At 44.6% G+C, this 26,978-nt stretch overlaps 1 protein-coding gene across 4 annotated transcripts in view; it reads right to left on the reverse strand.

The window, feature by feature from the left end:
- Positions 1–26,978, reverse strand: part of CREB5 (cAMP responsive element binding protein 5) — a 686,421-nt gene that overhangs the window by 16,970 nt on the left and 642,473 nt on the right. For all 4 annotated transcript variants that reach the window (XM_075315324.1, XM_075315323.1, XM_075315327.1 and 1 more), the window contains 2 exons: positions 24,912–25,139; positions 3,115–3,223 (listed from right to left, as the gene is read on the reverse strand). In XM_075315324.1, coding sequence (XP_075171439.1) covers positions 3,115–3,223; positions 24,912–25,139 — 337 coding nt within the window. The remainder of the gene's footprint in view (positions 1–3,114; positions 3,224–24,911; positions 25,140–26,978) is intronic.

Consider the following 26,978-nt stretch of genomic DNA (forward strand, 5'->3'; position numbering starts at 1 on the left):
TTTTAGGCTACCTGAAAGTGTCTGTAGTGTAATTTCTTAAGTCAGACCCCATCTTCTTGTCTGTTGCTGTCAAGGAGTTTGGGCCTACTAAATGGTTTTCAGCAATTGACCTCTGGAGAAACACTTAAATTAAATGGGGTTCATGTATCAATCTTGCAAGTTACGGAAATAGTGCAATTACGGAAAAGATTGTGTATAAAATTTGTTCTTTAATTAATAAAATATTGCACAATTTTGAAATCACTAATAATTATGCTGGTCATTTGCACCAATAATTGTAGGATCTGTTATGCTCGTTCTTCTCCAGTTCAACTTTTGGAGCTAGAATAAGTTATGAAATGTCGATGTCGGTATCACTTTATGGAGAGTTTTGCATTTGCCAGAATTTTAAGTAACAATTGAAAAGAAGCTTCAGTGTCAGTGACATTTTGATACATGACTCCCAATAAGTTTCCCAGTGAAGCTGTAGGAATACTTCTGAACTTTAGAGATGGCAGAGGAAGAATTGTGCGTTGCCAATCTAATAGGTTATAAGGTCAAGAGTATGTCCAACACTGAACATTGTTTTCCATTATATATAGAAATACTATATACCTAAAATGTTGGGTTAATTTGTAAATACAGTGCAATACTTATCTTGTGCTGATCCTGAGTTACTACTTACATTATAATACAGTTAAATATTTTACAACTTCGTATTATTTTACAGTCCTTGCTGTGAAGATTAATCATCCTAGAATGCAAATCACCAATGGAAGGCCTATGCTGGGTAATTTCAACACTGAAGCCTACAGAATTGTGATTGCAGCTCTAGACTATAATATAGGTTGTAACTCCAGATCAGTATCATTTTAAAGTACTGTCGAGCATAAAAAAGAATGGTCTTGTCATGAGCTATGTCTAGTACAGCAGTTCATACCTTTTTCATTAAAAAGAATTTGCCACCAGATTTTTGCTGGCCTATCTAAAATCAGCATAAAGTATAGACAGGAACCCTGATACCACCAGTGTCTCACTTATGGATTAGTAATGGGTGTAGTCTCATAGATGCCGCCCATTACTAATCTAGGGCTTAGTGGCAGCTGTGAGCTGTTATTAACCCATTATTACCCAAATTGCCACTGCACCAGGGCAATCAGGATGAGTCAGGTAAAGTTCCAGGATTGTCACAACTAATGGATGTGACAATTGTGGGTGGCTGCTGGCTGCTATTTTTAGGCTGGGGGGCCCAATAAGCATGGGTCTCCCCAGCCTGAGAATACCAGCTCCCAGCTGACAGCTTTATCATGGCTGGGTATCAAAATTGAGGGGGACCACATGACAGTTTTTTTTAGATTATTTATTTAAATAATTTTAAAAAAGCAGCATATGGTCCCTTTTATTTTGATACACATCCAAGATAAGTGCACACCTGAGGGCTGCAGGCCATTTTTTATCTGTACTGGGTTTCATAATATGGGGGAACCTACGTCATTATTTTAAATTTTATTTATTTTACACCAATGGAGATGCACAGACAGTGTCTCTGATTGAAAGCAGTCAGACACACTGTCGCACAAGATTTGAGTGCGTCAGACTGCAACTAATAAGAGACGTGGGGACTGCTGGGGGGCAAGGGAAGCAGTGCATATGCATGAAGGATAATGAGCAGCCCCAGAAGTAGTGTTATATTCTGGTCCCTATAGACTTATATGGGGACCAGTGTCCAACCAGATATCTGTGATCAATCTTGGGTCCGAAACAGGTATCTCCAAACCCGGTTGAACTTGCTGGTCCCTGGTATCTGCGAATCTGTCCATCTCTAGTGTGAATAGTGATGGGCTAGAGAGGGAATTTGTGTATACAGGTATGAATGCTGCTGGGTTGGAGGACATAGAGGACCTGACAGGTTTCTTTTAACTCAGATTGGAAAGCATAAACTTGGTGACAGATTCCCTTTAAATGGAAGCAGACTTGCTATAATAGACCCAATCTAAAGATAGACAGGTTGCTGTCCGTGACAAAAACCAGATCCTTTTATAAAATTATAGACAGACACTTTACCTTATGCAATATTTTTACAAAGTTACTCAAGTTAAGAAGCAAACAAACTTAAAAACGGTGTTCAAAGCTGGACATAAACCTTAATCTAACACTTACTGATGACACGTTATTAGCTGCATTAGCACCCTACAGAAATAATATTAGAAATGCCTAATTGATGCTTTAAAAATAAAAGCTAATTTGCATTAAGCTGTAATACTTCAAGTTTTGCACTAAATAGTGTCAATAACTATATTTTGGTATTAGGAGCACATTGAAGGTTACAATAGACCCCTCCACTTTGACTAATGCACTTTAATTACACTGTTAGAATTGTTGAAGGCAATAGCATGCAGGTTTTGAGGTAGAGGCAAGGTTTTTTCAAAGTAACCTGTATTTTTCAAGGTTGCAGTATTCCCATCACCTTGTGCTATTATAGAAATTTTGGACACCGCATGCAATCACAGCACAAATTAATATTTAATACTTCCTATATCACCATTTGCATCTGCTTGCACCAACGTTACCACCAAAGTTACTAGGCAGAGGTTACACATTGGACAAGACATTACTTGGCTTTCTAAACTAGCAGCAAAGGACCATTCATGTTGAGGTCTTGGAATTATATTTGGTTTCTGTTAAAGCTTGGAGTTACTGCAATATTAAAGGTTTTGGTTAATATTTATTGTTCTGTTTAAGTCTAAAGGCCGCTTTACACGCAGCGACATCGCTTATGAGATATCGCTGGGGTCACGGAATTCGTGACGCACATCTGGCCTCGTTAGCAACGTTGTTGCATGTAAAGCAGCCTTTGGAGTTAAGATAGGGATCTGTACTAGATGTATGGTGGTCATGCTCCTTGCGCTATTTAAAGTCTCATGCACACGGCACAGTGGTACGCAGGAGGCATTTCATTGGCACACAGAGTCTCCTGAAGCTCTGTTGTATAAAATTTCATGTGCAGTTGTATGGTGCATCATAGGGTGCCGCATATTGGTGATACCTCTGATGTTGTGGAGCATGACATTTTTCTAGCTGATGCAGTCAATAACTGAAAAATACTCTATGGAGATAATATAATCCAATACTTACTCAAGTATCCTTGTGATTCTTTCTGCATGGCAGTTATCGGACAGTCTTTATGTGTTAGCAATAGCTGTTTGAGTTGTGCTACCTCGTTCTTCAACATAGACACCTCATTCTGGAAAAGAACAAAGCAGGAATTACTCAAAAACAATTACAACTTTTTCCTTTCTCTAATTTGCTTAGGACAACTGACCTACTTGAAATCGGATGAGTGCACTTGCATTTGGATCAATGGACCACTTAGACCAATGTTATTCAATGACAGTGCAGATCTGAGCTTTTTTTCTCATCTGTATTTGGCATGAGAAAAAAAATGCAGTATGCTACAATATGACTCCGAAATTTGTTCAGTACAAAGAAAAATAATCAGATGATATACGGACCATAAGTATGGCATCTGATTTTTACAATTGTGTAAGATGAGAAACTGTAAATGGTCCTGTAAAAGATTAATAGCTGCTGAGTAAAAAAAAAACCCAGATGGTACACGGATGATAACTGAGAAAAAAATTGTCCCACTTTTCTGGATGAGAATGGGACCATTCTTTTTATATGCTTGTGTGAACCCAGAATAGCTGTAAGAGACAATCCATGGACAGATTTTTCTTTTTCATTTCATATACCCTTGAATGTAAAAGTGTCTGTAACATCCCTCTCACAGAGGAGTGAGGAACTAATCACTGAGAGATGCAGTAAACAGGCAATACACTAGGTGGCACTAGGGATACTAAAGACTGACGGAAGTTTGGCGGGCCGGGGTCAGAATCGAGAGGATGTGAAGAGACTCAGGGTGCAGACAGGAGCAATGTCGTGAAACAAGCCGGGGTTCAGGTAACTAGGAGAGTATGTTCAAACACAATGGACATACAAAAAGTAGTCAGGAGGGAAGTCGAAGTCGGGAGCCAAACGGTAATGGAAAAGTCAGGAGGAGCAGGCAGAGACAAGTCAGAAGTCAGTCCTGGGTCGAGTACCAAGATCAATCGCTGTAACCAGGAGCTTGCCGCAACTTAAGCAGAGAATACAACTGGTGCTGCTCCGGGCACGAACACTCCAGATAAAGCAGAGAAACTGCCCGGAAGCGGCGCATGTGAGTAAACCCCTCCCACCATCGGCAAACAACCAAGTGCAGGGAATGGTCCATAACAGGGCAAAGAATAACATGACGGCCGCACGCAGGAGGACACAACAGAAGGCACAGGAGCTGCTCTGCAAGTCAGGGCCATTACAGTCTCGGATTTTGATGCAAACCTATTTTGCGCTAATATGTGTAACTTTTAAGGCTTTCACTCAGTTTTTATCATTATTTTTTAAATGAAGGGAATATAAGAAAGGGGACTGGTTTTCTACAGTCAAAAAAATGTACTATTTATGCCATTAATTTTTTGCATTTTTTTACAGCAGGCTTGAAGTAAGATCGGTGTGTGAAAAGTTACATAAAGTCTATTTATCTCTTCTTCTAGTTTTAATCTAAGGGGCACTTTGCACACTACGACATCGCAGGTGCGATGTCGGTGGGGTAAAATCGAAAGTGACGCACATACGGCGTCGCTCTTGACATCGCAGTGTGTAAATCTTTTATGATATGATTAACGAGCGCAAAAGCGTCGTAATCGTATCATTGGGGTAGCGTCGGTTATTTCCATTAATTTGGGAAATACCGATGTTACGATGTTGTTCCTTGTTCCTGCGGCAGCACACATCGCTGAGTGTGAAGATGCAGGAGCGAGGAACATCTCCTACGTGCATCCTGCGGCTCACGCCGGCTATGCGGAAGGAAGGAGGTGGGCGGGATGTTTACATCACACTCATCTCCGCCCCTCCGGTTTTATTGGCAGCCTGCCGTGTGACGTCGCTATGACGCCGCACGACCCGCCCCCTTAATAATGTGGCGGTTCACCGGCCAGAGCAACGTCGCAGGGCAGGTGAGTGCATGTGAAGCTGCCGTAGCAATCATGTTCGCTACGGTAGCTATCACCATGATATCGCAGCTGCGACGGGGGCGGGGACTATCGCGCACGGCATCGCAGCATCGGCTTGCGATGTCGTAGTGTGCAAAGTGCCCCTTAGGCTTGAAGAATGCAAACAATCTATGGTACAAGTTGAAGGCTTCATCTCACATATGTGTAGTGGATTAGCCATAGAGATGTACTTGATGCACACATTTATTAGCCTTATTATATTCAAAGGGTCTGATTTCTAACTTATCTTTGTGGAATCTGCAGCAATACTGAACATGATGCCTTTGTGGATTTTAAAATCTGCAGCTAATTAATTATTCTGCACAATTTTTTCCAACTGCATATGCGTGGTATATAAAATACTCTGTTTATTTTTTCTTAACTGTTAAATAACAGACAAAAAAAACACATGTGCCTAATTATGTACCTGATCCTGAACATGTGAACATGACCCATGAAAAGTGTTATAACCTGTTGTATGGTATAAGTATTTTTAGAATATGTTTAGCTATAAATACCATCATGTTCCCCCAAACCTTTTATATTTTTTTGTAAAAAAATCACAGCATGCCCGAGTTGCCTCTTTAATTTGTATCGTACTCGGCCATGCAAGTCAATAGGTCCATAGAAAAAAATTGAACTACACCTTATATTGTGACTTTTTACCCAAAATTAATGCTGAAAGTGCTGTTTTAGTTGCCTTGTTCATGAACTTAGAGTAGCTGATTTGAAATATGAGTCTATGAAATATGTATACTCCAGTGTGAGCCCCTCCTCCACGCCGCTCAAGTAGTGCCTGAGCATTGGAAAAGGGCTGTATAGATATTTGCTAGTTGTGCAGTTCCATCATTTACACTTAGTGGATGAACATGGTAGTTCAAATAGCACTTTCAGCATGGCTTTTGGTGAGAAAAGGAGGAAAAATATTATATGGTAATGGAGTACCGTAATTCACAAAGTTTCATAACTTTGCAAAGACTGATCAATATGTAATTAAAAAAAAAATGGTTACTCTTTAAGAAAACACATTATTAGCCAGATACTGAGATAATTTTAAGACTTTGAAAAGAACTCAGAATACAGTAAGAATACATAGTAAATTATAGACTACAATGAAATAAAATGAAACATGTCTGACACATACATAAAAATTTTATATTTACACTTATTATAAATTTGGCAAAAGAAAATGGTTAATTCTGTTGATTAAAAAAAAAAAAGCAATTTTATTACAGAATATGTATAAAACTTAAAAAATGTTAATTGCCTTACTGTGGTGGTAGTGTCTCTATGGAATTAGTTTAGAAAAGTGATTGGATTTGAAGGTTTAAGTGAGAGATTTATTTTCCAAAACATGGAGAATACAGGTTTTTTTGGGATTAATTAAAAGTATACACTTAATCTTGACAACTAGTGATGTACACACATGGTCAAAATTTTTGGTACCCCTCGTTTAATGAAAGAAAAACCCACAATGGTCATATTTGAATCTGACAAAAGTAATAATAAATAAAAAATATCTATGAAAATCAACAAATGAAAGTCAGATATTGCTTTTCAACCATGCTGCCACAGAATTTTTTTTAAAAATAAAACTCATGAAATAGGCCTGGACAGAAATGGTGGTTCCCTTAACTCAATATTTTGTTGCGCAACCTTTTGAGGCAATCACTGCAATCAAACGATTCCTTTAATTGTCAATGAGACTTCTGCACCTCTCGACAGGTATTTTGGCCACTCGTCAAGAGCAAACTGCTCCAGTTATCTCGTGTTTGAAGGTTGCCTTTTACTTTTGTCAGATTCAAGTTATTTCTGTGACCACTGTGGGTTTTTCTTCATTAAACAGGGGTACCAACAATTTTGACCATGTGTATATATATATAGCAGTTGATAGCAGGTGCTAGGCCTACATTACAATGAATGTACAGTATCTGTCACTGGCAGTTCATGGGTTATTGGGATCTTATTGGAATTATACAGCCAAGCTCCTACGCAAATCATAGGATCAGTGACAACTCAGATTGCATTAAATAAGCAGGAAATATATCCATATGAGCAAATAAGCAATCACTATGTGTCTAACAGACAGTGAATACACCACTAATCATATTTATGGGAAATCCTGTACGGAAACCCACAAGAGGAACCTCAAGACCCACCTCTTCCAACAAGCCTACAACCTACAATAGCCCTCAGTCCAGTAGACCACTGTGCAACCAGCTCTATCCTCACCTATTGTACCATCACCCATTCCCTGTAGCCTGTGAGCCCTCGCGGGCAGGGTCCTCTCTCCTCCTGTACCAGTCTGTTTTGTACTGTTAATGATTGTTGTACGTATACCCTCTTTCACTTGTAAAGCGCCATGGAATAAATGGCCCTATAATAATAAATAATAATAATAATAAAAAATGCAATCCACTAGATGAGAAATTAAAAACAGGAGAACAGAGGGTGGATAATATGCAAAAATAGTGAAAATTTTATTCCATCAAGAATCAAAAAATACAATAAATGCAATAATAATAATAAGTATGCAAAGAGACAAAGGGGGTGTTGGCACATACCAATACACTGGTAGCAGCCATACAAACATTACAAATGCAATGGTGAGAGTGCCTATGTAGCACAAAAGGTTATCACCAGCTCACAAGCAGTGCTACATATCAAAATAGATGGGGGTGTAATGTATCACCCACTAATAAAGTGCCAACAGTGCCTAGACAAAGAGACCTAGAGCCCCCCCTCGGGGATAGGATCAGAGACAACTCAGATTGCATTAGTAGAAACTATTATAAGAAGTTCACCACAATTCCAGTTCTTAGATGCTGTAGTAAATAACCCATTGGTATGTGCCTATAAGCCGACATGGTAGTCTGGAGCCCTAATAAAAGCTCCCAAGTCTGCTACAAGTGTGTGTCCATTATGTTTTGACGCATAGCCTAATAGATTGTCTGTCAGTCATAGAAAATTTGCAGCTGCCCTTGATAGTTACAGATCAGACGCGAACATCAACTTGCAATCTTCAACTACCTTTTGAGGTCACCTCCATGTTATGCTTATAGTAGATCCAAGGTTAAGCTACAGGTAAAAAGTTCTTTCCGACTGATTCTCATCCCCCTGGCAGACTGTTTTTATATAGCAGTAAGTGGTGTCATATGGCACAACGTAGACATATTGCAGGTGCATATGGCAATGGTTAATGCTTTTAACCTTCCACCTTACACAAGTCAGAATCAAAAGACGTGAAGATGCTATCTATGCCTGCAGCATGCTGTTGACATTACTCCATACAGGGTATGTGTTTTTAACCTTCAGGTAAACTATGACTCTGCAACCCACGAGAAAAAAAGCAAAACATCTACAAACGTGCCAACTGGAGAATTAAGGCCAAGTTCGCTGTAATTGGACATATGTGTATATTTAGTAGCTGGGTAAATTTTATATTATTGCTCACTAAATTGTGACTGCATATTTACCCTATTACTTTGTTCGCACAGTTAAATTCTTACAGCTCCACTCTGTGCCGACCAAGCAGATACCTATTTTATGCATTGAAATGAAGGCTCTAACTCACAGTCATCTGTTGTTAAAAGAGCTGCGCCTATCTATGAAGAGGACATGCACAGCATCTAGAATTCTATGGGAAGAATGGAATTGAGAGTGAATACATCTTTCTGGTCCATATTTCTGTCTTAAGGCCTCTGTGCACATAAGAGCACAGTCAACTGGACTGGTTGGTTTTGCCAGTCCAGTTGACTAGTGTATTTGTGTGGGTGGTCTCTCAAATGATGTCAAGGGGTCAGACATGCTAAATTCTCATGCCCCATCCATTTCTGTCTAACAGCTGCTTACTCCCTACTCTCCATTGAACACAAAGCCGTGCATGGGAGTTGTAGTTCACACCTATTTAAAATGGATGCACACTTTTAAGAAAGAAATAGTAATAAAATATGTTTATAATCAATTCATCAACAATTTCAAAGTGAACCTGTCAGGTGCAATATGCACCCAGAACCACGAGCAGTTCTGGGTGCATATCGCTAATCTCTGCCTAACTGTCCCTGTATACACTAGCATAGATAGAGAGATCTTTAGAAAAAGTATTTCTAAAGATCTTTTACCATATGCTAATGAGCAAGGACACAGCCCCCTGGGCGTTAGTTCTCTGGCCAGTCGCCCCCATTAGCATGTTAGTATGTCCACCTGTCCCCCCGCTACTCCCCGACCTCTCCTCTCTGCCAATCCCTTCACTGGCTTCCCATTGCCCAAAGACTCCAGTTCAAAACACTAACCATGACGTACAAAGCCATCCACAACATATCTCCTCCCTACATCTGTGACCTAGTCTCCCGGTACTTACCTGCACGTAACCTTCGATCCTCACAAGATCTCCTTCTCTACTCCCCTCTCATCTCTTCTTCAAACCATCGCATACAAGATTTCTCCCGTGCCTCCCCCATACTCTGGAATGCTCTGCCTCAACACATCAGACTCTCACCTACCTTGACAAGCTTCAAAAGGAACCTGAAGACCCACCTCTTCCGACCAGCCTACAAATTGCCGTAACCCTCAGTCTGATACAGCGCCGCACAATCAGCTCTACCCCAACCTACTGTATCCTCACCTATCCCTTGTAGACTGTGAGCCCTCGTGGGCAGGGACCTCTATCCTCCTGTACCTGTCTGTGTCTTGTATTGTTTATGATTATTGTACTTGTCCCTATTATCTACACCCCTTTCACATGTAAAGCGCCATGGAATTGATGGCGCTATAATAATAAATAATAATAATAATAATAAAAAAAATGGAATGATCTCACTCGCCTATCTGCCGCAATGGCTTCTGACGTTGGATTTCAGCTCAGTTTGGGTCATGTGCACTACTTCAGTTTGAAGCCAGGACGCGTACACCCGTCTTCATAGTGAGCATGACCCAAACTCTGGAGTCATGCGCACTGAGCCGAAATCCCCCATTGGACATGATGGCGGCGGAGAGGTGAGCGAGATCATCCTGTGACGCTGCGTATTCATTAGCATGATAGCACCCCCACAGGGATGTACTAACATGCAAATGGAGGCGACTAGCCGGGGAACTAATGCCCATGGGACTAGTCCCCTCGCTCATTAGCATACGATATAAGATCTTTAGAAATACTTTTTCTAAAGCTCACTTTATCTATGGTAATGTTTACAGGGATGGTTAGGCAGGGATTAGCAATATGCACCCAGAACTGCTCGTGGTTCTGGGTGCATATTGTACGGGACAGGTTCCCTTTAATTTTTCTTATTTCTATTTGTAATAAGAACTCCTAGTTTTAATACTAAGAGTAATTTATTTCAAATAGTGCATCATGTGTAGATTTTATTAAAGTAAGAAAATATGAGCAATTTTCAAAACACAAAGAGAATGTCTTATCTCAGATCAGTGAATGCACAGTAATCTAATGGATAGAAATAAAAATAAAATACATTGTCCCACTGTACTGAATATATATTTGTTATCATGAATAATCCCTCTAGCAGATAGCGCATGGATTTCATGATGGTACAAACCCTTATAGTTTAATATGCAGGTGAATAATCTATTGGCGTAGGTATTTTTGCTTGGTAAGACGGGCAAGCTGCTTTTTACCAATTCGCTTGCTGCGCGGTCTTTTTCCCTGCTGGTATTTGGTTATTTTAAAAATAAGTTTGAGGAAAAAAGGATGTATAAGATCGATAAGTCATCAGCTGTATCACTCACAACTGACGTTTTCCCCCACCCTCCCTCCCCAGGATTTTTTTGTTTTTGCCTTTCCATCATTTATTTTTATTAGAAGAGTAAAATCGCCCAGATGTTCTGGGTGGATTATGGTTTATCTGGATGTAAAGTAAATTTTAATTAATTTATTTGAATTTTTACGGTGGTTGTATTTTGAATTGAATTTTCAATTAGTAACTCTTAATAAAAACAACACAGCCAGTTTATCCAAAAATACTCTGTATTCTGTCAGGTTTGTATTGGGATGATGTATGTATGGGTCTTTGCGTTATCATGACTTTGTTTAAAAAGTTCACGAAATGTATTTTTTGGAGGTTTAAATTCAGAAATCTTGTATATTTCATACTGAACACTGACCAACTAGACTAAAGCGGGCTTTACACGCTGCGACATCGCTAGCGATGTCGCAAGCGATAGCACCCGCCCACGTCGGTGGCGCGTCACGGGGTGATCGCTGCCATAGTGAACAATATCGCTACAGCAGCGTCACACGGAATTACCTCTTCGCCGACGTCGCTGTGGCTGCCGAACAATATCTCCTTTAAGGGGGAGGTTCGTTAGGCGTCACAGCGGCATCACTAAGCGGCCGTCCAATAGAAGCGGAGGGGCGGAGATGAGCGGGCGGAACATTCCGCCCACCTCCTTCCTTCATCATTGCGGGCGGCCGCAGGTACGGTGATGTGGTGTCACACATAGCAATGTGTGCTGCCGCAGGAACGACGAACAACCTGCGTCCTGCAAAAGCAACGATAATTGGGATTAGAACGACGTGTTAACGATCAACGATTAGGTGAGTAATTTTGATCGTTAACGGTCGTTCGTGCGTTTCACACACAATGACGTCGCTAACGAGGCCGGATGTGCATCACGAATTCCGTGACCCCAACGACATCTCGTTAGCGATGTCGTTGCGTGTAAAGCCCCCTTTATACTAAAATTCTGTACAAATGACCTTTCAGGAGTTTCATAAAGCTAATACCTATAAACACAATACATGACGTAGGATTTACAATTCACGAAAGATGATGTCAACGTTCACCTCCTCCCCTGCCATTATCACACCTTTGTCCAAATCAGAGCATGGGCAGAAAATACTTGTGTACAAATTTATAGAATCAGGGCAAGTCTATTGCCGTGAATATCTATGTAACTGCTGAAAAGACCAGCAAGTATGAGTCTATTAGGCCAAATAAGTAATGTAAAAATTGCAAGATTTCTGATATTTCTAACAGATTTTGCCGTGAAAATGTCAATAAAACATGAACTTGTAAAAAATTTCATTTGATATAAAAACCTGATCATTTACTGATGACATTCTTTTTTAAAAAGAGAATTTGTTTTAAAGAAACTTAGCTAAGACACTGTTCACATAATGGAGCAATAATAGCTATGATAGAGTCCATTTTAAGCAGCTGCTAATGAATCCTGATAAATGGAGATGAATTCCTGTCCCTTTGATTTGTAGTAATTTTCAACAGGTTTCTACAGAGTGCTTTATTTGTGCGATAAAAAATACTGGAATTACAAATGAAAAAAAACTTGTTACAGTTGTGAACAGAGCTTAAAGGGAATCTCTCAGAAGGATTAGGCCTCTTTCACATTGCGTTTTTCTCTACGTCCACAGGTCCCGTCAGGGCATCTGTCCGGACTGCCCCTCCCCCACTCTGCAAAGCGTGCTCCATACGCATGCGCCCGGCAGGGCCATTCACTGCTATGGAGCGCACTGCGTTAGCGTGTGCTCTGTTTTGTGCCATTTTGTGCACATGTACGTTTCTGCAGACAGACACCCGAACGTAGACCACCTACGTTCGGGTGTCCGTCTGCAGAAACGTATATGTGCACAAAATGGCACAAAACAGAGCACACACTAACGCAGTGCGCTCCATAGCAGTGAATGGCCCTGTCGGGCGCATGCGTCCGGAACACGCTTTGCAGAGTGGGGGAGGGGCGGTCCGGACGGATGCCCCGACAGGACCTGTGGACGTAGAGAAAAACGCAATGTGAAAGGGGCCTTAAACATCCTAAGCCATCTATTTGGGCATGTAGGTCATAAGAAGCTGAATAAAAGGATACCTTGAAATCTATGATCCAATGTCCTATTCCAAAGAAATCCATGTTTTTCGTAACATTTAAATCAGCAGTTAAGACCTCTTGGCCAAACACAGATCTTCCTGAGAATATGTCTCCTGAGCTTATGTTAATGAAAGGAGAATTACCAGTGTGAGGTCTGTAGATCAGGAGAGCAGACTGTCAGTCATCACAAGTCTCACACTAGTAATGTCCCCCTTTACTTTAAAATAAGCTCTGGAAACAAGAGCTTTTACAGCTCATTTACATATTAAGAAAAAAGTGGATTTCTCTGGAATAAACATTACATTTCAAATATCAATATACCATATTATTACATTTTTCATGATCTGCATGCCCATATAGATGGCTTAGAAGGTTTAATTCTACTGACAGATTACCTTAAAGATTTAGGTGTTGCATATATGGTTAAAGGAAGCCTGCAAATGGATATACCACTACAATGTATTAGGATTAATTTATCAGCCTCTTAATAATGTTTTTTTTTTTTTATTTTTTATAATGATACTGTCTCCCATCCTATAATAATGTCCCTAATCCTGGCCCCTTCCTTAAATAATGTCTCCCATACTGGGCCCTTTGCTTTAATAATGCCTTCCATCATGCGCCACTTTTAGTACTAATTCCCCCATTCTGGGTCCTTTCCTGGTATAATGTTCTCCATACTAAGCCTCTTCCTGGTATAATGTACTCCATTCTGGGCCCCTTCCTGGTATAATATTCTCTCTGTCCTGGTATAATATCCTCCATCGTGGGCCCCTTTCTGGTATAATGTCTTCCTTTCCTGGTATAATGTTCCCCATCCTAGGCCCCTTCCTGGTATAATGTCTCCCCTTCCTGGTATAATGTCTCCCTTTTCTTGGTATATTTTCCTTCATCCTGGGCCCCTTCCTGGTACAATGTATACCTTTCCTGGTATAATGTCCCCCATCCTGGTACAATGTCCTCTATTCTGGGTGCCTTCCAGGAAAATGTCCCTGTTCTGCAGCTCCCCAACAAATATAACCCACCCCCAACAAATGATTGTTCTTACCTTCCTCCGTTCCCACGATGTGCGGTCTTCTCTACTTTAGCAGGCGCAGAAGCAAAGAAATGACTTCAGCATGCAAGTGACAAGCAGCGCATGATAACACTGCTATGTGCATCTTGGGACTAGCATGACAATATCATCTGCCAGCTTTTGATTGGCTAGCGGCCTGTATTGCAATGCAGGGACCTGGAGGGTCTCTGCACTGCAAAACATTTAAGTTAAATGTGCATCCTCAAACAGACATGCAGCTGAAATAGAGACTGGCGTCGGTGAGCCCCCCTTTAGCATGAGCACAGTCACACCCTCTGCAACTGCAATTGTTCTGGCGGTGTGACTGACCAGTGTGTCCGGGAGAGCAGGGAGGATGTAATAAGTGCCTCTATTCCTCCTTCATGCTCATGTTAGTTTGTTGATCATGCTTCTGTAGGCATGAGAGAAAGGAAACTGCAGGGATGAATGAGGCGCTCCTGGACTAGTTTAGGTACATGTGCACAGGGATTTAACAGTTTCCTTTTAAACATTTCTAATAACAACCAAAGGAATTGTATAAATTAAGTCTATAAAGAGTAAAATTAAATTAAAAGTTGAATATCCGTATTAATCTAAAGCAGCCAAGAAAATGCCCAGTTTGTCCTCAAGATTTCTAAAGATGAGTGGATCGATTTGAGTCGAATATCCTCAAATATTCAGATACCCGCAAATTCAAACTCTTTGTGATTTCAATTTGTGATTAGCAAAAACAAGAACATGTCCGCTGCTATTTAAAAAAATTCTGAAGAATCAGAGAGCGGGCTAATAATGTCAGGCGCCGTGGGCTTCCCCTTGATGCCTTGCAGCTATTATGTGTTCTAGCACAGCCAATCAGGGAGGACTATAATAGACTATAAAATGGCAGGCCTAGGAGCGTCACTTTAGGGTTTATGACTCGCCCACCCCAGGGCTATGGGACACCCGGTGCCGGGCCGGACTAGTCCGGTGGTAGTCAGTGGTGGCTGGGCCCGGCTCCGTGGCCCTGGTGGGTGTCAGTTGAATATGTGGCTGATGAGTTAAAGTTAATGTTCGTGACGCCACCTGTGGTATGCGGCTATTAAGCCGCCGCTGCTATGGGAGAACTCCGGGGTGATGTTATGGCAGCTATGATGGTACTGCTCCCCACAGGTGGAGCGATGCCCCGGGATACCGTTGGTGCCCGTGAAAGTCTATGGTGTTGTGTGGCTAACACGGTGCAGGGCCGACAGGCGAGGAAAGAACCAGGCACAAACAACAGTCTCTTTACCTTCTCCTCTTTTACTCTGGGAACAGTCCAGTCCTGGGAGACCGTTACAGGTGGTGATGGGGATCCGGTCGGCCTGGAAGTACTTGGGATGATCTTTCTGGCCAGCTGAGTATGAGGCCTACTCCTGTACTTTGCTTTGTGATGATAGGACCCTGCTTCTCTGAATCCAGCAATGGCCCTCTTCGCTGCTGGGACCAATAGCACGTCCCTTCTTTCTGTAGGTGGCTGCGCAGACCCTCTCTCTGGTGCTTCTCCGCTGGAGTCCACACCGGGCCCTGATGCTACAGCTGTACCTTGGATGTTTCTGGGCCAGGGGCTTGCAGCTCTCCTGCCCTTCGGACTCGGCTACCAGGGACGGATTTTATACCCTGGCAACCACAGACTCCGATGTCTGAGTCTCTCTGCTGCCTCTCAGCTATTCCTGCTTCTCTGGGCCAAGCTGCTCCAGCTCCAGGCCCCAGATTCACAGGACAGCTCACTCTGCGTCTGTTCACTTCCACTACTCCCTTCAGACTGACTCCACTTCCTCCCTCTGGTCAGGTAGAGGAAGGCTCCCTGGAATTCCAGGTTCAGAGCTCCCCCTGCTGGCCGGAGGGAGAACTGTGTTGGGTGTTAAACCTGCTGGCCAATGGATCTCCCAATTACCTCCAGGCTCAGCATTAACCCTTTGGGAGGGCAATGCTGTTGTGGCGACCAGGTCCTAGGGCGCCACACTCCCCCTTAGTTAAATTCAGTACTCCCGGACTGTGGAAACAACATATAACATGTCATACATTTCATCCCAATATGGGAGGCACATTCTCTTTAACGTTACAAATTCAAACAGTACTATAAGAGTCCAGTGTGGCTCCCTGCCGGGTGTCCATTACACTGCTCCATGGGGGACCCGCCGCGATAAAACCCCCAACGTAGGCTCTGGGCGTGCGTCAGAGCATTGATGACCCCACTCTATGCACGCCGGACGGGTTTTTCTTCAGGGGTGTCGAGCACACTGGTGCTAACTATGAACAATTTAGGTGTTGGCCACCCATAGTCCAGTGGCCCAATTGTCCATTTTCACAATCAAAGAAAAAGAAAAACATTTTGTACACAACATTACAGACATTTCGCATAACTATTTACATTCCAATAAATACTCTTTCTTTCTCCTTTATACATTTGATTCCCTATACCTTAGAGGGGGTTGTCCCCGAGTGCTGCGTTGGGACCTGCGTAGCTCTGGTGTTTGTCCCTGACTACTTAGTGTGTCTCCTATCTCAGCACTACCGGTAGGCCTAACCCCAATAGGTATGCATGATGATCGCCCATGTGGTCTAAGAGTCGCCAAGGGTATGACAGGTTCACCACTGACAGGGGGTTGATCCTCCTGTTCCACTGCTGGCGTGTCACCTCGTGTCGGGGCGGACGGTTCTTTGGGTGGATCCGGAACCTGTTCTGTTTCTGGCTCGACCAACTGTGGGAACGTCAGGACCGGTACCACTACGGCACCATTTATGCGGGTCCAAGTCTTGGGGAATTTGCCGAGGATTGTTTGTATCATCTCTTCCCCCTCTTCTCGAACTTCCTCCACTTCCTTTTGAACTTTGCACCGCTCAGGGCACGTCTTCAGGCGGTCTCTGGATACTGCTTGACAAGTCTTGCCTTCATCCTTGCTTATGAGGCACACCTTACTGTTGTCAAAGTTGGAGGGGATAATGGTGTAGGGCTCGTTTTCCCACTGATCATCCAATTTATGCGTCCTCCGCTTCTTCTTGAGGACTTGTTCTCCAGGTGCTAAGGGAGTTGCTGGGGCCGTTTGATTGTACTGCTGTTCTTGTCTCGTTCTTGCTTGAGACAGGCTCCTTTCCACGCACTCCTGGACCTTACGGTACCGCTGCTGCCGTTCTGCATCCCAATCCTCTATTTCTTGAACCGCCTCAGGCGACACAGTCCCCATCTCAAAGTCTACAGGCAACTTGCCTGGTCTGGCTCGCATCAGGTAAGCGGGGCTGCAGTTGGTCGAATTCACTGGGATGTGGTTGTACAAGTCTACCAGATCTGGCAACTTTTCTGGCCATTGGTTCCTCTCTTCCAGCGGTAGGGTCTTCAGCATATCAATAACCACATGGTTCATTTTCTCGCACAGTCCATTGGTCTGGGGGTGGTACGGTGTGGTTCGAATTTTCTTACAACCGTACATGTTACAGAACTCTTGGAACACTTCAGCCTCGAATGCAGGACCCTGATCCGTCAGTACCCTTTCCGGATAGCCGTGCGGTCGACAAAAGGATGCCTGGAACGCTCTAGCTGCCGTCCTGGCTGTCTGGTCCTTCACAGGCACTACTACCAGGAAACGAGAGTAATGGTCCACAATGGTGAGGGCGTACACATAGCCTGACCGGCTTGGTGTTAACTTCACGTGGTCCAGGGCCACCAACTCCAGGGGCTGCTTCGTGACAATTGGCTGTAGGGGAGACCTTTGGCTGGCATCATCCTTCCGCCTCAAGTTACACGGGCCACAGTCTCGGCACCATTTCTCGATCATCTTTCTCATGTGCACCCAGTAGAACCGATCACGGAGTAAGGCCTCCAACTTCTTCCACCCGAAGTGCCCGGCGTTATCATGATACGCTGCTAGGACCATTGAAGCATCCCTCTGCGGAACCACTATCTGCCAGACAAGTTCATTTGTTCGATAGTTGACATATCTCTTGCAGAGCTTGCCTTGGTAGGTGAACAGTCGTCCCCTCTCTTTCCACAACTGCTGGGCTTCTTCTGGAGCATCTGGGCCAAGATGAGTCTCAGCTTGTGCTAGCTTTTCTTTGACCAATCGCACAGCCGGGTCACCGTTCTGTGTCTCTTCCCAATTATGGTGGAGTAATGGGTTAACCGAGACCTCGTGTTGGCTCGAGCGCTTCACTCCCACAGCATGCTCACACTGGGAAACACCCTGATGATGGAAAGCCGGTAACTCTATCTCTTCGAGTTCATCCAGGTCTTCTCCAGATTCGGGTAAGTGAGGCATTCTGGACAGCGCATCAGCATTGTTATTCTTCTTGCCAGCCCGATACTTGATGGTAAAGTCAAAGTTAGACAGCCGGGCCATCCACCGCTGTTCCAACGCACCTAACTTGGCTGTTGCCAGGTGTGTCAACGGATTGTTGTCCGTGAAAATGGTGAACTTGGCCGACGCCAGATAGTGCTTGAAGCGTTCAGTCACTGCCCAAACAATAGCGAGGAACTCCAGCTTGAAGGAACTGTAGTTTTCTGGATTCCTTTCTGTGGGCCGAAGCTTCCTACTGGCGTACGCTATCACCTTCTCTCTGCCTCCCTGCACCTGGGACAACACGGCTCCCAGGCCCACGTTGCTGGCGTCTGTATACAGTACAAACGGCTGGCTGTAGTCAGGGTAGGCCAGAATTTCTTCTCCCGTGAGAGCCCCTTTCAGCTGGACAAAGGATGTTTCTAGTTGGCTGCTCCATTCAAAGGGAGGGCTCTGCTTCTTAGCCTGCTTTGGCTGGCCCACCAGGAGATCTTGAAGGGGCGCTGCTATCTTGGTGAAACCATCAATGAACCTTCGGTAGTAGCCCACCAGCCCAAGGAACTGCCGCACCTCCTTTACCGTGGTGGGTCTTGGCCAGTCCTTGATTACGGTGACTTTCTCCGGATCAGGTGCCACACCTTCTGCGCTGACCACATGACCCAGGTACTGTACCTTTGGCTTCAAGAGGTGACATTTGGACGGCTTGATCTTCAGGCCATATTTTGACAAAGACTCAAACACTTCTGCTAAGTGCTTCAGGTGGTCTTCATAAGTCTTGGAGTAGACTATGACGTCATCCAGGTACAACAGCACGGTTTCGAAGTTGTGGTGGCCCAAGCAGCACTCCATCAACCGTTGGAATGTCCCTGGGGCGTTGCAGAGCCCGAATGGCATACAGTTGAACTCGCAGAGGCCCATTGGCGTCGTGAATGCAGTCTTCTCCTTGTCCGCCTCTGCCACGGGAACCTGCCAATACCCACTGGTGAGATCCAAGGTGGAGAAATAGTTAGCTGACTTTAAGGCTGTTAGTGACTCCTCTATTCTGGGTAGTGGATAAGCATCTTTATGTGTAATGCGGTTAATTTGCCTGTAATCTACACACATTCTCATTGTACCATCTTTTTTCTTTACGAGCACTAGTGGAGCTGCCCAGGGGCTACAACTATCTCTGATAACCCCGGCCTCCTTCATTTCCCGTAACATTTCTTTGGCACGCTGATACTGTGCGGGGGGTACAGGGCGGTATCTCTCTTTAACGGGAGGATGATCACCCGTGGGGATTTGATGTTTAACCCCTTTCACCTGCCCAAAATCTAGGGGGTGTTTGCTGAAGACCCGCTCGTACTCCTGTACCACCCGGTAAACCCCATGCTTTTGGTGTGAGGGGGTGGAGTCGGTGCCCACATGTAAGTTTTGGCACCAGTCTTCCAGCTGCCCCTTGGAGCCATTGTCTTCCGCCTGGTCGGACGGGATCAAGGGTTCCACTGCTTTGATGGTGTTGTTGCTGACAGTGTACAGTTTTGCTACAGTGGCGTACCGGGGCAATTTGGCTTCCTCCTCCCCACAATTCAGGACACGGATGGGCACTCTCCCCTTGCGGACGTCTGCTACCCCTCTGGCTATCAGGACTCCAGGCCTGCTGTCTGAATACACCGGTTCTACCAAGGCATGGTAATCCTGACCCTTGAGGCCTATTGCTGCCCGACACCATATCAACATTTCACTTCTTGGGGGTATTGCAATGGGGAGGGGGTCACTTACCCTCACACTGCCAATTTCTCCTCCGGCCAGCTCTACCTGCTGCCTCCTCATCAGGGCTCTGATCTCCCTCTGTAGGGCACGCTGCTGCCCGGAGCTGGCAGTTTCAGACGCCTGTTGCAACAAAATTATCACTTCGGCAACACAATTTTCTATCACATTTGTACCAATGGTTACCAATGGGTCAGATTCTTTGCGATCAATATCTACAATTATCATCCCCTGACATGGCAATTCTACCCGCCCCACTTTAATGGTTACTTCTTTGTACCCAATTTGAGGTAAGGGCTGACCATTACTGGCCACAATTGTTAAATCATCATCTGGGCCATGGTCAATGTCTGAATCAGCCCAATATCTTTTGTACAGTTTGTAGGGGATGGTTGTTACCTGGGACCCCGTATCCAGGAGGGCATTCAAAGGGATCCCATCCAGCACAATAGGAAGGACCGGTCATCCTCCCACATACTTGCTGCGGCTGGGTGTTGAGCCGGGCTTCCTTACACCTGGGGGTCGGCTCCTGGCCCCAGGCTCGGCCCATTTAAAGGACAGTATCGTGCAATGTGGCCCGCCTGGCTGCAGCGGCGGCAGATCGGTTGTCCCGTTGAATCATACCGGTCTGTGTCTCTGCCTCGGGTCGGCGGAATCCTCCTCTGTCGCATCCATGGGACGTCATCTGGGCTGGAGGCCAACTCGATTCTTGCAGGCGATGGGGTCACTTGTAGAGACTGCACGGTCTTGGCAAGGGCAGCTACAGTCTTGGTCAGCTCCTGGACCTGCTGTCTGAGCTCTGCAGTGGGATCCTTATCCAGGGACTGCGCCTCAGCCCCTGCAGTGGCTCGTGTTGCAGGCACCACCCCGGGGTACGTGATAGCAAGAGGCCGGAGGGGTACTGGGTCATTCGGTGTAGATTCTCTCAGTACCCGGATGGCCTGGTCCTTAAACTTTGCAAAGTCCAGAGCAGGGTTCTGCAGGACCATGATACGCAGCTGGGTCCTGTGGGCATCTGACAGGAGCCCCTCTATGAACTGCTCAGTTAGGAGTTTGTGTTCCTCACGTACACTCTCTGGGTCCACTTGTTTAACCGCTTTCAGGGCCTCTTGCAGGTTTAGGGCATAGTCCCTTATGCTGTCTGTGGCCCGCTGCTTGCACCCAAAGAATCTCATCTTTATCTCTGCTGCGGTGCGGGTGTCAAAAGTACTCTTTAGCTTGGCCAGTATCTGGGTTACTGTCCCTTTATCTGTATCAGGCCAGGACTTCACTTCACGCTGGGCTGCGCCGGCTAGCTGTCCCATTAATATGCCCACCTTCTGGCTCTCAGTCAGCGGATACACCCGGAACAAGCTGTGCAGGCTTTCTCTGAAGTCGCTCAAGGTATGGGACTCCCCGGAGTACTGCGGCAGCCATTCTGCGCCCGGTATGTACGGCATGGTGATCGGCATTACCGGCGCTACAGCGGGGGATGGGGCGACGGCGACAGGGATCGCTTCGGCTGGTGCTGCGGCGTCTCGGGCTATGGCAGCCACCTGCCCTCCCTCTGCGTCGGACATCTTCCTCCCCCTTAGTGAACCTTACCAGGCTCCGTTCACTTTTCAAATTTCCTTCTGGGTCGCGCGGGGTTAACAGCGCTCTGCTCTGATGGCGCGCTCCCTTCGCGCTCTTTGTCAGGCACGCCCCCCTTCTTCCTGCGCTCAGTGAGGCTAATGGCGGCGGCAGTTTTCAAACAGTGAAACACGCAGTAATACAGTCTTTAAAGCGCAATTCTTCAGGCGCACAGTACCCGGTGTGACCGGGCACGAAATCCTGTTCGTGACGCCAAAGTTGACTCGCCCACCCCAGGGCTATGGGACACCCGGTGCCGGGCCGGACTAGTCCGGTGGTAGTCAGTGGTGGCTGGGCCCGGCTCCGTGGCCCTGGTGGGTGTCAGTTGAATATGTGGCTGATGAGTTAAAGTTAATGTTCGTGACGCCACCTGTGGTATGCGGCTATTAAGCCGCCGCTGCTATGGGAGAACTCCGGGGTGATGTTATGGCAGCTATGATGGTACTGCTCCCCACAGGTGGAGCGATGCCCCGGGATACCGTTGGTGCCCGTGAAAGTCTATGGTGTTGTGTGGCTAACACGGTGCAGGGCCGACAGGCGAGGAAAGAACCAGGCACAAACAACAGTCTCTTTACCTTCTCCTCTTTTACTCTGGGAACAGTCCAGTCCTGGGAGACCGTTACAGGTGGTGATGGGGATCCGGTCGGCCTGGAAGTACTTGGGATGATCTTTCTGGCCAGCTGAGTATGAGGCCTACTCCTGTACTTTGCTTTGTGATGATAGGACCCTGCTTCTCTGAATCCAGCAATGGCCCTCTTCGCTGCTGGGACCAATAGCACGTCCCTTCTTTCTGTAGGTGGCTGCGCAGACCCTCTCTCTGGTGCTTCTCCGCTGGAGTCCACACCGGGCCCTGATGCTACAGCTGTACCTTGGATGTTTCTGGGCCAGGGGCTTGCAGCTCTCCTGCCCTTCGGACTCGGCTACCAGGGACGGATTTTATACCCTGGCAACCACAGACTCCGATGTCTGAGTCTCTCTGCTGCCTCTCAGCTATTCCTGCTTCTCTGGGCCAAGCTGCTCCAGCTCCAGGCCCCAGATTCACAGGACAGCTCACTCTGCGTCTGTTCACTTCCACTACTCCCTTCAGACTGACTCCACTTCCTCCCTCTGGTCAGGTAGAGGAAGGCTCCCTGGAATTCCAGGTTCAGAGCTCCCCCTGCTGGCCGGAGGGAGAACTGTGTTGGGTGTTAAACCTGCTGGCCAATGGATCTCCCAATTACCTCCAGGCTCAGCATTAACCCTTTGGGAGGGCAATGCTGTTGTGGCGACCAGGTCCTAGGGCGCCACATTTACAGTGTAAACAGTGTATATATATTACATCAGATCACACAGATCACTCCACATAGGCATAGGAAAAGACCTACATTGATTGTGGTGACTACTGCAGTGTTGTAGAAGACAGAAATGGGAGCGGTACTCTCAGTCCATGAATAATAATCTAAAGATTCAAGTGATATACTGAGATGCTGTACCTGCAAAGTCAGTGTGACTATGTATTAACTGGTGATATACTGCAATAACAGCACATTAATAACGGCATTTATTTTAATTCCTCACACACTTCAGACAAAATGGGAGGTTTAATAGTTGTCCATCCTAACTTTATTACTAAACAAAAATCCTAAAACTAAGCCTTGTGTGCCACAGAAAGTGTGTACTTCCTGTATTGTGAAAAATGTAAGCCATAATATATATATATATATATATATATATATATATATATATATATATATATATATATATATATATATTTTTAAGATAAAAGAAAAATCTCTATATTCTGGAAATTGAAACCACCTCCTTGTTGTCATAGTCCAATATTAGGCCCTTACACACCACCCTAATACCACTGTTGGTTTCCACCAGTCACCATCTGTTATCCCTTGGGCAGATAGGTTGACATTAATCAGACTGTTTGCATTAAATTTAAAATGAGGTTCAGTACAGTCATAGGAGTCTTCCAAGTAATAGACAAGTATTTTCCAGGCAATTAGAGGCTTTGGAATATTGTGGCTTGCAGCAAACATGCTAATTCAATTTTGGGGGGGAAATTCCGCAAAGCTGGGGAATTCGTATTTCAAATGATCCACCCATCTCTTCTGACTCCCCAAAACATTTTAGTGGAGCATATATTCGATCCAACTTTTACTACAGCGACTGTGATCATTTCTATTAATTGACTTGGGGCTTTTAATGTATCCTCTCAACCACTGATTTGCCCTGACCCAAAAAATTGACAGCACAAAAAAATACATTTTAGAATGAAAATGTATCATTAATAAATCTACCTAATAATAGGAGTCAACCTTAGGTAGGTGTTAAAGGCTATATCCAGGACTTTAAAAGAAAATAAATCTGAATACGTACTAACAGGCAGGTAGTTGCTACCTACTTGCTTGTTGTACCTGCTGCTGTTCGCTGACACAGAGCAGTCACAGGGGCTCATCATGACATGATGCTTATTCTGCTGATGTCACGTCAACAGAGCAGCGGCTTCTTTTCCGCTCTGCTCTATAGATGGGTCAGCACTACTCACGTCATGCTGATTGCCAGTTTACTTCTCGCTGTCAAATTGGGGGAACCTGGTTGTCAATCAGCATGACATTGTCTGTCCCACCTTGTTTACAGAGCAGAGCGGATGAGGTGCCTTCGCTCTTTTGATGTGATGTCAGCGGAAGCAGCTGAATCGCCGGCAAAAGCGGTCTTTGATCGATCCGCAAAGAACTACACCGGGATCAAAAGGCAGGTAAGTAGCAACTACCTGGCTGCCCGTGCTTTGCCACTTTTTTAATTTTTCTTTTCTTAAAGTCCTTTTTAGCCATTTAAAAATCTCAATTATATTTGGAAATAAGAACTTGATTGGATTTCCATACAACCATCATATATTAACAGACTGAAATAATATACGACAGATTAATTCTTTTACAAGTTTATACTTTTTTTCTTTAAAGAATTAATTTAAAAGAAAGGGACATAAAGTTTATTACCTCAATATCCTTAATAACTTGTGCTGGAAAAATGTTATATTAAAAAAGGAAAAATAAAGTTATGTTATGTATAGACTAGACCTGTGGGCTTATTTCAATAAATCTTAATGAAGCTTTTACTTATGCAGAAAGTTCACTTTGGCATCCTTGGACATGGGTTGTTTTCATAAGAGAACCTCAATCATTTTTGAGGGCAGATTATGTCTGTGTTTTCATTATTAATCTAATGTGTCTTGCTTTACAGGCAGGTTGTGTATGATGGAGTGGTACAGAAAACGCTTGGGCTATAAACAGTGGCTCTCTGAGGTTGTACAGTACACACCTGAAGCTGCATGTTTGTCTGGGTGAGTTCCTCTGCTTTCTTTTCCAGTGACATCACCCAGACCTTCCTTTTCTGTCTGCACCGGGTGGCAGCTGCTCGGTTCCTTTCCAGAAACTTTCGCCGCCTCTCGTCTGGATCCTCATCCACCACCCTCCTGCGTCGGCCTCCCGTGGGCTGAGGGGGTTGTATTGTCTGAGTGGGCTGCATTTGCTGTGCTGCTGGTGAGAGCTGGATAAAGAAGAAAAGCTAATTGACTCTCACGCTACTAAAAACAGACATGTAAAATGTGGTGTTAGAAATGTCAGCCAAAACATAATTCAAGTGACAGTTCTAATTTTCATAAATTCATGTGGATGAATAAATTATCTGTCAAAAATATTAAGAAAACGGAATTAGAAAGAAGTCTGTACACATTTTTATACAGGAACAAGGAGAAACGTACCTTAATGGGCCTGGATGCAAAATCTGTAACAGGGCTCTTACCTACCATATGACATTCACATTACTTGTGTCTTCTGATGTGCCACAGGGGCCTTTGGGCCCCGTTCAGATATGAAGCCTGGGTGCAACTGTTATTTTTGAACCCTCACAATTACACCCCTGGGGGTGAAATGACCATTTTTAAATTGGGCAATGCTCAGTGGCAAGAGTAAAGGTCCCATCACACGCAGCGATATTGCTAGCGATATCGCTAGCGAGCGTACTCGCCCCCGTCGTTTGTGTGTCACAGGCAAATTGCTGCCCGTGGTGCACAATATCGTTCGGAGCTGTCACATGGACTTACCTGCCTAGTGACGTCGCTGTGGCCGGCAAACCGCCTCCTTTCTAAGAGGGCGGTTTGTGCGGCGTCACAGCGGTTTCACTAAGCGGCCGGCCAATAGAAGCGGAGGGGAGGAGATGAGTGGCCGTAACATCCCGCCCACCTCCTTCCTTCCTCATTTCCGGCGGCCGCAGTTAAGCTGTAGTTCATCGTTCCCGTGGTGTCACACGCAGCGATGTGTGCTGCCTCGGGAAAGACGAACAACCTGCGACCTCAACAATCAACGATTTTTTGAAAATGAACGACGTGTCAACGATGGATGATTTGGTGAGTATTTTCCATTGTTAACGGTCGCTCGTTGGTGTCAGACGCAACGACGTCGCTAACGATGCTGGATGTGCGTCACGGAATCTGTGACCCCGGCGATAGATCGTTAGATACGTCGTTGCGTGTGACGGGGCCTTTAGCCTTTAGAACTTAAAAAAAAAAATCAATTTCAAGTTTGAGAGCACGATTTGCAAAAAACTTTGCTCTATGTTGTTGTGTTAAGTGTATCTGAACTATAGTGGATGGCATTCCTTTTATTGCTCAGGGTCTAAGATCCATCTGTTTCTAAGAACAAAAGTTTTTCTAACACTAGTATACAAAAAAACTTCGTCCTCCTTGCTTTGACTAAAAATACTATGATGAGTTCATCTTTTTTTGGGGCACTGGTGGACATAGACAAATAAGGTCCCCGAGCAAGAACAATATATGGACCCTTTGCAGTTCAATAAGTTATCATAATGCAAAATTCCACCTGCTTTGAATGTGGAAACGAGTCCTATTAACCCATGGGCTCCTGTGTAGCTGCACAGGTTGCATCAATGATATGTCTGCCCCAGTTTTTGGGCCTTCACCAATCTTAAAATTAGGTTTATTAAAAGAAAGTGCATGTAATGACTGCAGAGCAGAACTTTTAACCTGTATGATTTAAAACAAAACAAAAAAAAAACCCCACAGCATAATTATATGACAGGCCACTGTCCTATAAGACAATAATAGGGATGTAATTTAAGCTAATTTTTAATATACTTGTATTAAAAATTATCTACTATTCTCTAACTACATTATTAGCTTCTATTTTATTTTTTTATTTCCTGTCTGATGATGCTTTGTTTGAGAATCCTAGTGCATTTTGGGATACTGAAACAGAGCATCATCAGAGCAGGGGGCAGATGCGTTCAATGTCACAGCCCCTGGCCCCTCCTTGAAATGAAGTGTCATCAGTGAGACTCCTTTCAGGGCCTGCTCTGTCCTTGTTGCGT

This window comes from Anomaloglossus baeobatrachus, chromosome 6, assembly GCF_048569485.1.
Source record: "Anomaloglossus baeobatrachus isolate aAnoBae1 chromosome 6, aAnoBae1.hap1, whole genome shotgun sequence".
NCBI classification, from domain to species: Eukaryota; Metazoa; Chordata; class Amphibia; order Anura; family Aromobatidae; genus Anomaloglossus; species Anomaloglossus baeobatrachus.